This window comes from Condylura cristata, unplaced genomic scaffold, assembly GCF_000260355.1.
Source record: "Condylura cristata isolate star-nosed mole 26May11 unplaced genomic scaffold, ConCri1.0 scaffold00004, whole genome shotgun sequence".
Classification (NCBI taxonomy): domain Eukaryota; kingdom Metazoa; phylum Chordata; class Mammalia; order Eulipotyphla; family Talpidae; genus Condylura; species Condylura cristata.
Window position 1 is genome coordinate 21,725,059 of NW_004567105.1, and position 13,453 is coordinate 21,738,511.

The following is a 13,453-nucleotide window of genomic DNA, read 5'->3' on the forward strand; positions in this document are numbered from 1 at the left end:
TGAGGGGAGCAGCGGGCGGATCAGGAGAGGTCTGCCACGCCATATGGTCACCTCCAGGGCAGGCGGGGATCGAACTCATGTGGAAGTGGCTTTAGATTCTCAGTGCTGTGCTTTAACCTGCTGTGCCACCAGGGAGGGCCTCAGATCACTTTTAATGATTGGTGGGATTATTCCAGTTGCTGAGAAAGGGGAAGTTAGTAGCTCTTAGCTGAATGCTCTTGAAATTGTCTAAACTCAAGGGAGCTGTCTTGACCAAGCTACACCTTCTCTTGAGCCAACAGAGAAGCATAAGACCTCTCCCTAGGGCCTCAAGCTGGGGCAATCAAAAAGAAATGCCCCATTACAAATGTCTCTTCCTCTACAGCAACTGTAATGCAGTTTGCCTTCTCCCTTTGCTCCATCTTGCTTCTTACATCTTTTTTTTTTCTGGAAGCCTTCCCCAGTAAAAGTCAAATATCAGAATCTCAGATAGATCTTTCTTTTTTAGGGATTCTGAACTATGACTATTCTGCAGGAAAATCCTGGAGTTTTAGAGGATAAGTTTAATCATTTTTTAAAAAGATTTATTTATTTATGTATGCAAAAACTGAGGTATAGGCCAGAGACGCTGGTGTGAGAGGATTCACCAGACAGAGTGGGGAGCAGAATAGGCAGACTGACAAAGTACTCTGCTGAGGGGGAGCATCAGGCTAGACAGGTGAGGTCTGCTGTGTGATGTGGGTCACCTCCCTGGCCAGGAGTAGAACTAGTGCTGCATTGGCTGTGGATATCTTCATAGTGCTGTGCTTTAACCAGCACACCACCAGGGAGGGCCCAGGATAAATTTAATATACTTAAAAATACAATTGTTTAGATCTGTGACATGCCCTTAAATATATATTTGAAAGTAAAATAACTTCTTTCCATTTTCTTATTCCTGTCACATGTTATACTTTAATCTTTGGAAGACAAAGATGATCTATTTACTTCCTCATAACTTAGCATTTGAAAGTTTATGTGTTATTCTGTCCTTACCTTGAATGTTAAGTGAAGAGTATTCTGGGTAATAATTAAATTTATTCCATTTACTATTGTCTGTTAATATGCAGTATTTCTGATTTGATGTCAGCTCTTGATCTAATTCCAGGCCTTTTATATGTAATCTTCCAATTCACTGATTCTATTTTTTATTAATTCCAGTCGAGTTTATTTCACTAATAATACCTTTTATTTCTAGAACTTGAAAGTAGGATCATTTGCATATATATGTGTGTGTATGTATGTGTATATATATATGTAATATGATCACTTTTGCTCCATAATTTTCTGATCTTTTTTTTTTAAAGATTTATTTATTTATTCGTACAGAACTGGGGTACAGGCCAGAGATGCGGAGGGTGAGAGGATTCACCAGAGACAGAATGGGGTTCAGAACAGGCAGATGGACAAAGTACACTGCTGAGGGGAGCTGTGGGCGGGTCAGGAGAGGTCTGCCTCGCCATGTGGATCTCCTCGGGGGCAGGCGGGGAATCAAACTTATGCGGAAGTGGCTTAAGCCTCTTTGTGCTGTGCTTTAAGCCGCTGCGCCACCAGGGAGGGCCCAATTTTCTGATCTTTTATTATGGGTCTTTCCTCATGTCTTCAAGGACCTTATAGTAGCTGAATTTGCACTTTTTTTTTTTAACATTTTCCTATTAATTATGACTTGTTTCTACATCTGCAATTTCTGTCTCGATTCCCCTAGCTCATCTTCCAAGCTTTCATTCCCCAATACCTCAAGATTTCAACTTAGGGTCTTTAATTAGCTTAGTATCTTGTCATAACCCCTGGATCACTTATGATGAATACAACTTCCTCACTTATGATAAATATAACTTCTCTGGATATAATACTAGTAGTTTCCATTAGAAAACATTATATAAATTCAACATTATAAATTATTATCAGTTTTCTTGAAGAATGTAGAATTTGAATGGGGAGGCTAATTTGCTGATATATGGAAGTTGTCATAAAGTTAGGGTCACCCGACACAACCATTTCACCTGCCAAGGAGGTCACACACTTCTGTCATTGATCAGGGTATACTCTTCTCTGGAATTTTCTGGAAACACATCAAAAATTTCTCATTTTATGGACTGTGTGTCCCTAGAATCTATATTGACTACTCTCCTGTTAACATAGTCATACTTCTAATAGACTGTAATACAAAGGACTTTATCAATATACATGTAGTTATACTGTCTAGAATACAAACTTTGGTCACCATATTTAGGACCTGTTTGTTTCTAAACCTCCAATCATTTGTACTTGATTTCTTAAAGTGGTTGAGTTCAAAATTTTAAATTTTATTTGGTTTTATCTTTTGGTCATGAGAATACATTTCAGTTCCCTCAAGTATCCTACTCTTTACAACAGTCAAGACAATAACTTCATTATGCAACTTCCTGTCTATAGTAATTTTATTTAAATTTGGCTGTACGCTACTATTTAAAATCTGTCATATAGGTTAACATTTAAAATAATATCATATTTTAAAGCTATATTGTCAAGAAAGCATGTTACAATTTTGACACATAGTATTTTAAGATTATTCAAAATTGAAACAATTGTGATATTTTCAGAATTGAAACTAATTATAAACATATTTTAAAGTGTCATTTATTAGTGTGCTGTTTTCTATGTATATATTTTTTCTTTTTGCTTTAAACACATTTCTTACCACAAGCTGAACTCTCCCACCATTGAGTACATCTGGATCTAACTCAGGCAAGAAGTGATTACTGCAGAGTGACAAAAACAAAAATCATATAATGCACGTGTAGAGGAAAATACAAAAGAAAATATACAATGAAAAGTTTTGGAGAAATCAATAACTTACAAAAACAATTGCACTGCATCATGTGTTTAAATTTAATATATTCAAGAAAAAGAATATTGTCAAAATTTGAAACATATCTAAATTACATTCTGAAATATTTGCTTAGGTTTTTTTTTTTTTTTTTACATATTATCTATACTAATGCTTTTAAGTCTCCAAACCAGACCTCTTATATCTTATTTAATAAAAACAGTAAACTACATTTATATTTTTTTTAGTTATAAGAACATTATCTTAAGCATTGAATCATAACCAACATAAAAGATATTTTGCTTGCATTGGTTAAAATACTGAATAAAAAAAATTCTCAAAGGCTGATAATTTTATTACTACTTTCTTTGCTTACAGTGAAATGACCTAACAATTATAGTAGATTAAAATGTTGCTTTAATTTCACTTTCATTCTCCATGTTCATTTCCATATTAAAAAAAAACTTATTCATAGAACTGATTACATATGAAAGTTTCAAGTCATATATCTTATAAAAATATTATAGTTTTTTTTTAAATTTATTATTTTTATTTATTCATACAGAACTGGGGTACAGGCCAGAGATGTGGAGGGTGAGAGGATTCACCAGAGACAGAATAGGGAGCAGAAAAGGCAGATCGACGAAGTACACTGCTGAGGGGAGCAGCGGGCGCGTCAGGTAAGGTCTGCCGCGCCATGTGGATCTCCTCCGGGAAGGCGGGATTGAACTCATGCAGAAGTGGCATAAGCTTCTTAGTGCAGTGCTTTAACCCGCTGCGCCACCAGGGAGGGCCCAAAATATTATAGTTTTTATCCAGTGGATAAAGATAGGATTAACTGTAACAATTACATGATATTTTTGTTATTCATTTAAATAGTTATTATTCACAATAATGGAAAACATTTCAACAGTATGCTCTATAATTAGGCTCAATATCAGTTTTTATATTTAACAAATATTTACAATACCATATTTAAAAACTTAGGTGGGTATATGTATCTAAAATCAGTCTTCACAATGTATGTAAAAAATACTATCTTTTAGCTTTTATTTCAATAAAACTTTGACCCAGCACATACACAATGTTATCGGCTGAATTAAGTTCTCTTAAAATTCATCTGTTTTAGTCTTAACTCCCATACTATCTTGAATATGGTTATTTTGGAGCTAGAACCCAAGAAATGATAATTAAGTTAAAATAGAGTCATATGAGTATAACCTAATGACTGGTGTCTTTATAAGAGAAGATTATAATACAGACATCACAGAAGAAGGATGTCCATGTGGAGACCCAGTGAAAAGCTGACTATCTGCAAGGGAAGAAGAGAACCTCCAAAGTAATCAAACTTTCTAACTCTTTGAACTTGGACTCCCAGTCTACAGAACAGTAAGAAAATAAATCTTTGCTGTTTGAGTCATGGGATCGCTGCTATTTTGTTAAGGTAGCCCTTGTGAACTAATGCATATATTAACATAACAAAATAAATTGATTAGGTTCAAATCACCTTGTTTGTTGCTAAGGGATATGAACATTTGATATCCTCAACCTTGTGAATTCACCTCTATCCTGTGAGATAGATTTTATCTGTGAGATAGATTTTCACTATAAAAGAGAGGAAACTGAAGTATTAAGACATCATTGCAAATCAGTTATAAGACTAGCAAAGTGCCAGTGTCAGGGCTGAATTATCATTTTAAGTAAATGCAAACAAAAACAAATCAAAATAAAAGACAAACTGCAGTAGATGCTATTCATAAAGTTAAAGGGTATCACACATGTTAAATACTTTATGAAGGAGATTAATTTGTGTGCTTCATTTGCTGGTTTTAAGCATTGCAGAAACAGAGTTCTGAAACATTTTAGGGTGAAAACTTATGTGATTAAATTTATTTTATATGAGGGCTTTTATAACCTAGCAATGTGGTGTACTGGCCTTTAGCTCTAAAGGCATGTTTGTTTTAGCACAATTAGCCTAGGTTTCACTTTGCAAGGTATGTTTACAATACAAAAATCTAATTTAAAGGAAATGACCTCACCATTTCATATTTCTGGAACCAGTTGTTTCATGAACCCCAACCTGTGTGTGAAGCCATTGGTATGTATATTCTTTACTCCTTTCTAATTTTTCATTTTCAGTAGAATACTTATGGATAAACTCTTCTGCTTTGCCTGGGGAAGAAATACAGAATTTTCAGTTATTTAAAGAGCTCAAACTTTGGCCAACTAGTTCAGTGTAGGCTAACGACCCTGTCAAAAGAAAGTAAATATTCATGGGAGCCAGTCATCTCTAGGAAGAAATGTCAAAAATTAAGATTTTCCTTGCTTCAGTTTGAAATCCATCTCTTTTGAAAGATAAAGATGTTTAATGCAACTACTGCTTTATAAGATTTACTTTTTAGTTCTTAGAAAGTTCAGATAATTAATTATGGCAGGCAGTAGGATTCTAGTATAAAAAGGGTATCTGTTGTCATATCTTTTCAGGCTTATTTTCAGGCCTATTTGCTCTTGTGTTCATACGCAGAATTTATAAATTACATTGAGGACATGTGACAGAATTATGATTTTAAATAACGAAGTTTGTTTTGCATAAATGAATACAATATTTTAAGCGAGAAATACAAAACATATCAAGCTTTAGGGAAACTGTAATGCCACAGCAGCTATTTCAGAGATGGTGGGAAGGAGAACAATGAAGATAATTGTGAAAAATATTCAAGAGGAGTTAAATGAGTAAAAAAAAAAAATTCCTTATAATCAAATGCTAAATTGACTATACATATTTGCATTAATGAAAATCCCTCGATAATGCTACTATGTGATTGTCCTAAATTTCAGAATGACAATGACAAGTCTCCATAAGGCTGAATGTTGTTTTAGACACATCCTCCATCATCCTGATCTTTCAGACTGCTTCTCTTTTGGTGCCATCACCATGTTTAAGGACTTGTTAGTATTGCAGGCATGATCAACAGTATACCAGAGAAAGGGAGCACCAGAAAAATAACTTTGGTAATTAAACTCATAGTAATAAAATATGTTATTTAAAATGCCTATTTATTAATATCAACTATTCTTTTATTAGAGATGTTAGTGTGCAGAAAGTCACCTTATATTTGCAAGTCATTTGGAAAATAAGTAAAATATGGTGCTAAGCATGTTGGTACATGTGTACACACAAACACACATGTCTGTAGAAGCTTAGACTATGTCATCCTGAATATTGAGTATGACACATTTGTCATATCTTTTTTTATACTTGGGAGCTGCTACTGTGATTAGTGAAATGGCTTTAAGTTTCAACTCAAGGAGATACTAGAGTCTCTGGCAAGCTAAAAATCAGAATGCTTCATTTCTCTAAATTTCATAGTATTTAGTAAAGTTATTTCCTTTTACTTCTCATGCCATCTCTTGTTTCTAAAATAGCCAAGCTTCTTATATCCTAAGCTTAAGCCAACCATTGTATATACTATACTGGAAGGACCATTGTTTCACATGAGAGGGCTGACCAACCACTTGAATTCATGAGCAGATCATCTTGATAAATAGCCTTATAAGAATATAGAGTGAAAATATTAAGTAGACTCAAACAAAGGAAGATTTGGCACTGACACAACCTGTTACCACACAACAGAAGTTTCTTCTTCAGTGGAGTCCCAGCCTGAGGTTTGCTTGTATTCAATAATCAGACTGGATGTTCCACCCATATGTACAGTGACAGAAAATAGGGAAGACTAGTGATGCTGATGCTCAACTGAGCCCATGGCTAAAATCTCATCTAGTCTTGATATATAAGACTATATATCAACATATCAACTTTAAAAAATCATTTGCAACAAGTGTACTCTTAGCTAAAGTTAAAAAAAAAAAGGGGGGAAGTCTGTGTCTTTCTATTTGTAAATCAGTGACATATAATTGCAATAGTCAGTTTTAAAAGTACTTATTTTGGAAAGCTTTCCTCAACTCTACAAAACTCCATAAAACCTAAGTGGTTTTACATCAAAACTCAGCCAAGGTTCTAAACAACAATCCCCTTGAGTAAAGAAGAGAGATTTCACTGTAAGGGCCCAATTCATATTAACCATTTAACCCTAAGGCATAATGGTAGATTGGCATGAGCACAATGTAGGAAAGAGATCAGGCATAGTGGTCAAGTTGGCTGGATGTACTGGAAGATACTGAGATGAAAATGCTGGAGGAAGCAATTCTGTTTTGGCTAAATCATTTCAGGATTACTCCTGTCACTGAGAGAGAGAGGTAAGATTTACTTTTTGAATTTTGCAGGAATTATGCTTTTGGCATCTTGGATGGGACAAATAATGGTGACCTGTACTAAAATGATGTTCATCAGTTCATCAGTTTCTAGTCATATGCTCAATAAATCCTTCCTTTCAATTATGGAAGGAGAGTCATTCTGCCACAGAAAACCAAAAAACAAATTTGTTTATAAACATCCTTGTTTATTTTTTCACAGTATAGAATTTTTCCCCTGTGATCACTATACTTTCCCCTGTGATCACTATACTTTCCCCACCACCAAAATGCTTACAGCCCTCTACTTTTTACTTCTTGGCCTTTCCTACTTCTCTGGGTCTCGCTTCATTAATTTCCTATATCACCAACCTAAGATAAAAGATCTTCCTTTGAAGCTTCCATAGTGACCCAGGAGTTAAAATCTCAGCGATATCAAGCTATCGCCAGCCACAGTGACATAAGACTGATCCCCACGCCAGGGAGGTGACTCATATGGCACAGGAGACCTCACCTGTCTTGTCTGCTGCTCCCCTCAGCAGTGTATTTCAGTAGGTCTGCCTGTTCTGCTCCCCACTCTTGTCTCTGATGAGTCCTCTCACCCCCTACCCTTGTACCCCTGGCCAGCACCCCAATTTTTGTATGCATCAATAAATCAATCTTTAAAAAAAACTCTTTGATTCCTGCTGTTCTTTATTTCTATATTACTATGGTTATATATGCTCCTTTATTTCAAAACACAAATTTGAGTAATTTTATTTCAGCAAATTGTTAAAAAATTTATTATAAAAAATAACATCCTCATCAAAGGCAATTTATAAGATATAGAAAAGTAAAAAGTCAAAATGAAAAATCTATAAAAATTCCCCTATACAACAGCAACTGCTGGATATCTTAAGGCATTTTCTTATACTTCTTTTTGGTATATTTGTTTTTTTTGTTTGCTTACATACAAAAAAGATAAGATACTTTTTAAGTTACTACTATAACTTAATAATGTGATAAGATACTTTTTAAGTTATTACTATAATAAATGCATACAACATAATTGAGATCTCATCCTAAATATAATTTTACTGGTTATACACATGATTTACCAACTTGAAAGATAATAGTTTTTTAATTATCTTAATCCAATTTTTCAAGTATCATTCAAGATACCACATTAAAACAATAAAGATTTTGAGGAACTTGATATAATCCATAATGTCAAATAGTTTTAAAAGGTTTCACCAATTTACCACAATTTATCTTAAGAAGGTCTTAAGTTATCTAATAAACATATCATTGACCTCTTTGCTGAAATGAAATGTATAAGTTACTTAGTCTTTTAAGATTTTTTTGTTTTTTCACCCAAGAACTGGGGTATAGGCCAAAGGCATGGGGGTGGTGGGAGGATTCACCAGAGATAGAGTGGGAAGTAGAAGAACAGAGTGGATTGAAGAACACTGCTAAGGAGAGCAGTGAGCGGGGGTCAGAGAGGTCTGCTGTGCCATATGGGTCAGCTCCCTGGCTGGGAATTGAACTGTGTTGCAGTGGCTGCAGATAGCTTCTTCTTCTTCTTCTTTTTTTTCCTTTTTAAAGATTTATTTATTTGTGCATACAGAACTGGGGTACAGGCCAGAGGTGAAGGGGCGGCAAGAGGCTTCACCAGAGACAGAGTGGGGAACAGAACAGGCAGACCGACAAAGTACACTGCTGAGGGGAGCAGCGGGCAGGTCTGGAGAGGTCTGCCGCCTCTGGGGCAGGCAGGGATTAAACTCATGCGGAAGTGGCTTTTGCTTCTTAGTGCTGTGCTTTAACCCGCTGCGCCACCAGGGATGGTTGTATTTTCTATTTCTAATACTCTCAAACATGACTTTTTACTTTCTCTTCCAATTATTTTTGTTCTCACTTTCACTATCCAGCAAACTTTTTGAAATAGTAGACAAGGCTCAGTGGTGATGATGTTTTCCACTCATTTTTCATTCTACTGCAAGATGACTTTCCTCCCCAAATTTTGTCCCTAGAACTGTTTCTACTCTGGCCCTATCTTATTCTCACACTATGTTCTTCCTATATGAGGATATTAATTGAAGTTCCTCAATCACTTTCCTTTTTTCTTCTAAAATTGTATCCATTTAAAGTCTTTCCCTACTTATATAGCCAGAGAATTTAAACCAAGGGGGAGGGACAGAAAGCCAAACTCATGTATTATTGCACCTTTTCCCAGCTTCCAATAATTCAACCACCAGCTAATGCACACCAAGAAACCAGAATGTTGTACCAAACCAACAACATTCCACATTCTCCAAATTTATATTTCACCTTCTAAATTAATTTAAAACTGCCAGATCTATATTCTGATGCCTCTGTTTTAATTCAACCTGCTATCATCTCTTCTGAATTACTAAAACTATGTTCTCACTGGTCCTTTTGCTTTTGGTCTTGTTCCCATACATAACTTTCTATATGCAAATGATTTTTGCCATAGTGTAAATTTAATTATTCTAACTCATCATTTTAATTCCAAGGTCTCCACTGCCTTTAGATAATGTTTAAAATTGTGTGTTTATCATAAACCTTCAGATACATCCATTAGGTCCCTACCCTCAGATATACTTATCACAAAGGCCCTCATTTGGCTGTAGACATAATGTGTGGGATCATCTATTTACCACTACTGTTCTTGATCCAGATATTTAGGTCTGCTTTTTTTTTTTTTTTTTTGTGGTAAGCTTACTGGTCTTTAACATCCTTCCAATCAAAGGACTCTATAGAGACCCCATGATAACATTTATTAGAATGTATTTTACTGTTCTTCTCACATGTCTATTTTACCTACTAGAATATATGTTCTTTAAATGGTGTAGAATGGAATGATGCTCAACAAATGCTGGTGAAAATAAGGGATAATTATGTTTATTGAGAGTCTCAGTGGCCAAGAGAAGAACAGCTAAAATTTAGATTTTTAACATTTGACTAACCTGTGTATTATAAAGAACAACACATCTAAACATGCTTAATTTACTTATTCTAATGAAAATTACAGCTCTGAAAATCAGAATTAGATTGAAATATAAGTTGACAAGTAAAGGGGGAAAATTTGCAAAAAGCTTTCACATAAAGTTACTTAATAAGATGTACATAATCTTACAGGAAGTGACTTCAGCTTTAAGATCACTAAAGAAAAATGAAGCCCTTTTTTAAAGAAATGGGAATATTAATTTCTTCATGGAAAGCAAAATAAACATTTACAAGATGCAAATGCTTCATATAAATCAATTTTCTAAATTTTCAATATAGTGTAATATCCCATACAGAGGGTGATTAAATTCTATTATCATTTGGAGCTCAAATAAAGAAACTGTTTATATTTTTAATACATATGGCAACTTTCCCATGACTATTTTCTTCTCCCTGAATGGTCTTCTCAGCAATATAAAAATAAAATATTCCTGGTTTCATGGATAGAGATGAGTTCATTTCTTTATCAAAAGCTTTTGAGGACATGGTTTGCATGCTGAGCAAAATGTTTCATGTGATGGAAATATGTTTTAGTAATTTTGATAAATGAATGATTCTATGAACGCTAATGCTAGCAATAGTAAAAATATGATTTACATTATAAAACATAAGTGGCCTGTGTGTGTGTTTATTGAAATACATTATTGCATCATACTTCACAAAACACAAATAAAATTGGAGTTTGGCATAAATGCTAGACTAACAGAATTTTTAATTCATTAACATCTGTATAAATACTTGTTGATAGGCTGTTTATGGTTTCTTCCTTAACCAATCCAATCTGTTTCTGGAAAGTTGTCAGCACTGGCATGAAACCAATAACTCTCAAAGAGCCATTTATGTATGACAAGCAACATCCCTATTCTTTTAAAATATATTTCAATATATGTAATAGATCACTAAGGAAAAATGACTTCATGAACAAAGTCAAGGATTGTTGGTACAAAAGTTTAAAAACAGCAAATTTGGGAATAGAGCCAAAGCTAAATGTAAGGTCAAGGGTTAACTGCAGCACTAATCACTCCTTTACATATTTCACTGTATTTTATGGCAGAAAGGTAAAAAAAAAATACTAGAATAAAAATACTTCCTAGTTTCTGACATTTGAATTAATTCTCAAAATTCATCTGTGGAGGGGGATGGTGTAGTACATGAAGTATATGAATGACTTTATGGAAAGCAAAGAAAAATAAAAGCGAGTCTCTAAATTATATCTGTAAAAATACATGGATTTTGGATTTTGTAGTCACAAATTTCAACATTATGGAATAGCTGTATTTAAGGGGATCCCTTTGGAGTAACAGAAACATGCTTTTATGAAACTGATGCAGTTGTGCTTATTAGCCAATTATAAATGTTTAGTATGCAACTTACTGAAAAGATATGTTTTGCCATTTGTATTCTTTGTTACCGTTAACAGTGGAATACCCAACACTACATAAACAATAATTATTTGATCTCATTTGTGAGAGTTCCACAGTTCAGGTAAATCACAGATTGTTAAACTCGTGAATATTAGCATGTAATGCATCTTCATTATTATCATGATGCAGGGCAAGGACCAGGGTAAGGGAGTGGGACAAATAAGATACTGTCACAAAATGTAAAGGGGCGTCAAAAATCTTTCCTCAAGATAAATGATAGAAGATTTTAAAAATCAAAATCATGCAACTCTGTAATGGACAAAATACCAAAGTTTTTAATAATAGCAATTATTGTGCCAGTCTTTACTGAAACCAGAGGTGAAAGTAAAAATCAGTAATACAAATCCTTCCTGGCCAACGTATTGGCAGATTTACCCACTTCTAAGCAACAGCAACTTAAGTGTCAACAGTCTATATTTAGAACTACACAGTAGTTAGTGCTAAGATTGCTCTCTACTGTTCTCTACGAGCTTCTCATATCAAACTGTTTTCTATTATAAGAGGTCTTGACTTGTGACAAATAAGAATTTAATTATAGAATAAACTAATAGAGTCTATAAAAATACACATTACATTTATTAACCAACCTGCTAGGAAATTATTGTGCATAGGTAAGTAGCATTTTTCACTTAATTAGCACTGCAATGTTGGTTAAATTATTAGCCTTTCATACTCTCTCAATCATTTTTCTTCTCTTAATTAGATATGTCCATTTAATTAATGTTATAACAATAATATAAAATTATAGAACACATATTAATCGCAACATGAAATTACACCATTACATGTAATAGAGACTAACAGTGGCTACAATACTATTTTTGAACCGAAATGAACTCCATTATGCTATCATATTTGTAATTGCTATATGTCCTATGACAGGTAAGACTTACCTATCCTGGAGTTCAGGTTATCCTTTGGAGTGTGTACATCCAGGTCAAGATCAAAGTTCCAAGGCGTCACTGTCAGGAGGGAAGATTCCACAATTAAGCACAAAACTAGACAGTACTACATTTGGGGGTGAGTACAGGGAATCCTCCTTATCAAAATATTAAATTGGCAAAAGGTACTTATTTTCAAATGTATTTTATTTCATAACATATATGAGGATTTTAGTATGTCTTCAATAAAGAAAAATTAATTTCCAAAGATAAAAAGGCACACAGTCTTAATTGATCTGAAGTTAGTTCAAATAATTTTTAGTAATTGCTCAGTAATAACCATGAAGGAGACTCCATTGACATGATTCTCTTCTGTTTCACTCTCTCAATTTAATTATCCTTGGAAAATATGTCTCTATCCAACCTAGACTCCCTTAGGGAGTGTTAGTATAGCAGGTCATTCAAATGTGGGCCTACCCGATGGAATAATGGAGAGTCTGATGCATGTAGGTTGGCTTTCAAAATAATATGGTCAAAGTGGCACATAAATATTACTGCCACCTGCTTCTTTTGTTTGCTTGTTTTGGTGTAATATTAGTTATGGTTCCTGCCATATCAATAGTCTCTGCTCTGCTAAAAAAAAAAATCTCTTATTCTACTTATTGATGTCTATTTATTAACTAAGGTCCTAGTAAGTAGTTTATTACAGTTCTTGTTTTATTTCAAAAGAAGTTAATAAGAAGTATTATATTGATATATTGATAAAATTAAGTTGATGGATAGACCCAATTAAACTATTTCATATCATTGTAATCATTGCTTTTATTATTTATAACTATAAAATTTAAATATGCATAGGATGGTCCTATCTATTCATAATGCATTCCTCATGGTCTATTAATTTTCTGCATTTGATGAATATGTTTCTATTACAGACAATGACACATGAAATATTAATATATGGTAAATATTCAAATGCTTGCATTAAAAAAATCAATGGGTAAATATAAGTGAAAGTAATTTTCTGACAAAATTTGAATGACAACATATTCAAGACTAATAAA

General features: G+C 33.8%; 1 protein-coding gene across 1 annotated transcript in view; it reads right to left on the reverse strand.

The window, feature by feature from the left end:
- LRRIQ1 (leucine-rich repeats and IQ motif containing 1) overlaps positions 1–13,453 on the reverse strand; it is a 120,948-nt gene that overhangs the window by 5,016 nt on the left and 102,479 nt on the right. Inside the window, exons 25-26 of the mRNA XM_004676497.1 lie at positions 4,867–4,999; positions 2,699–2,759 (exon numbers count right to left, since the gene is read on the reverse strand). Of these exons, the coding sequence (XP_004676554.1) occupies positions 2,699–2,759; positions 4,867–4,999 (194 nt within the window). The remainder of the gene's footprint in view (positions 1–2,698; positions 2,760–4,866; positions 5,000–13,453) is intronic.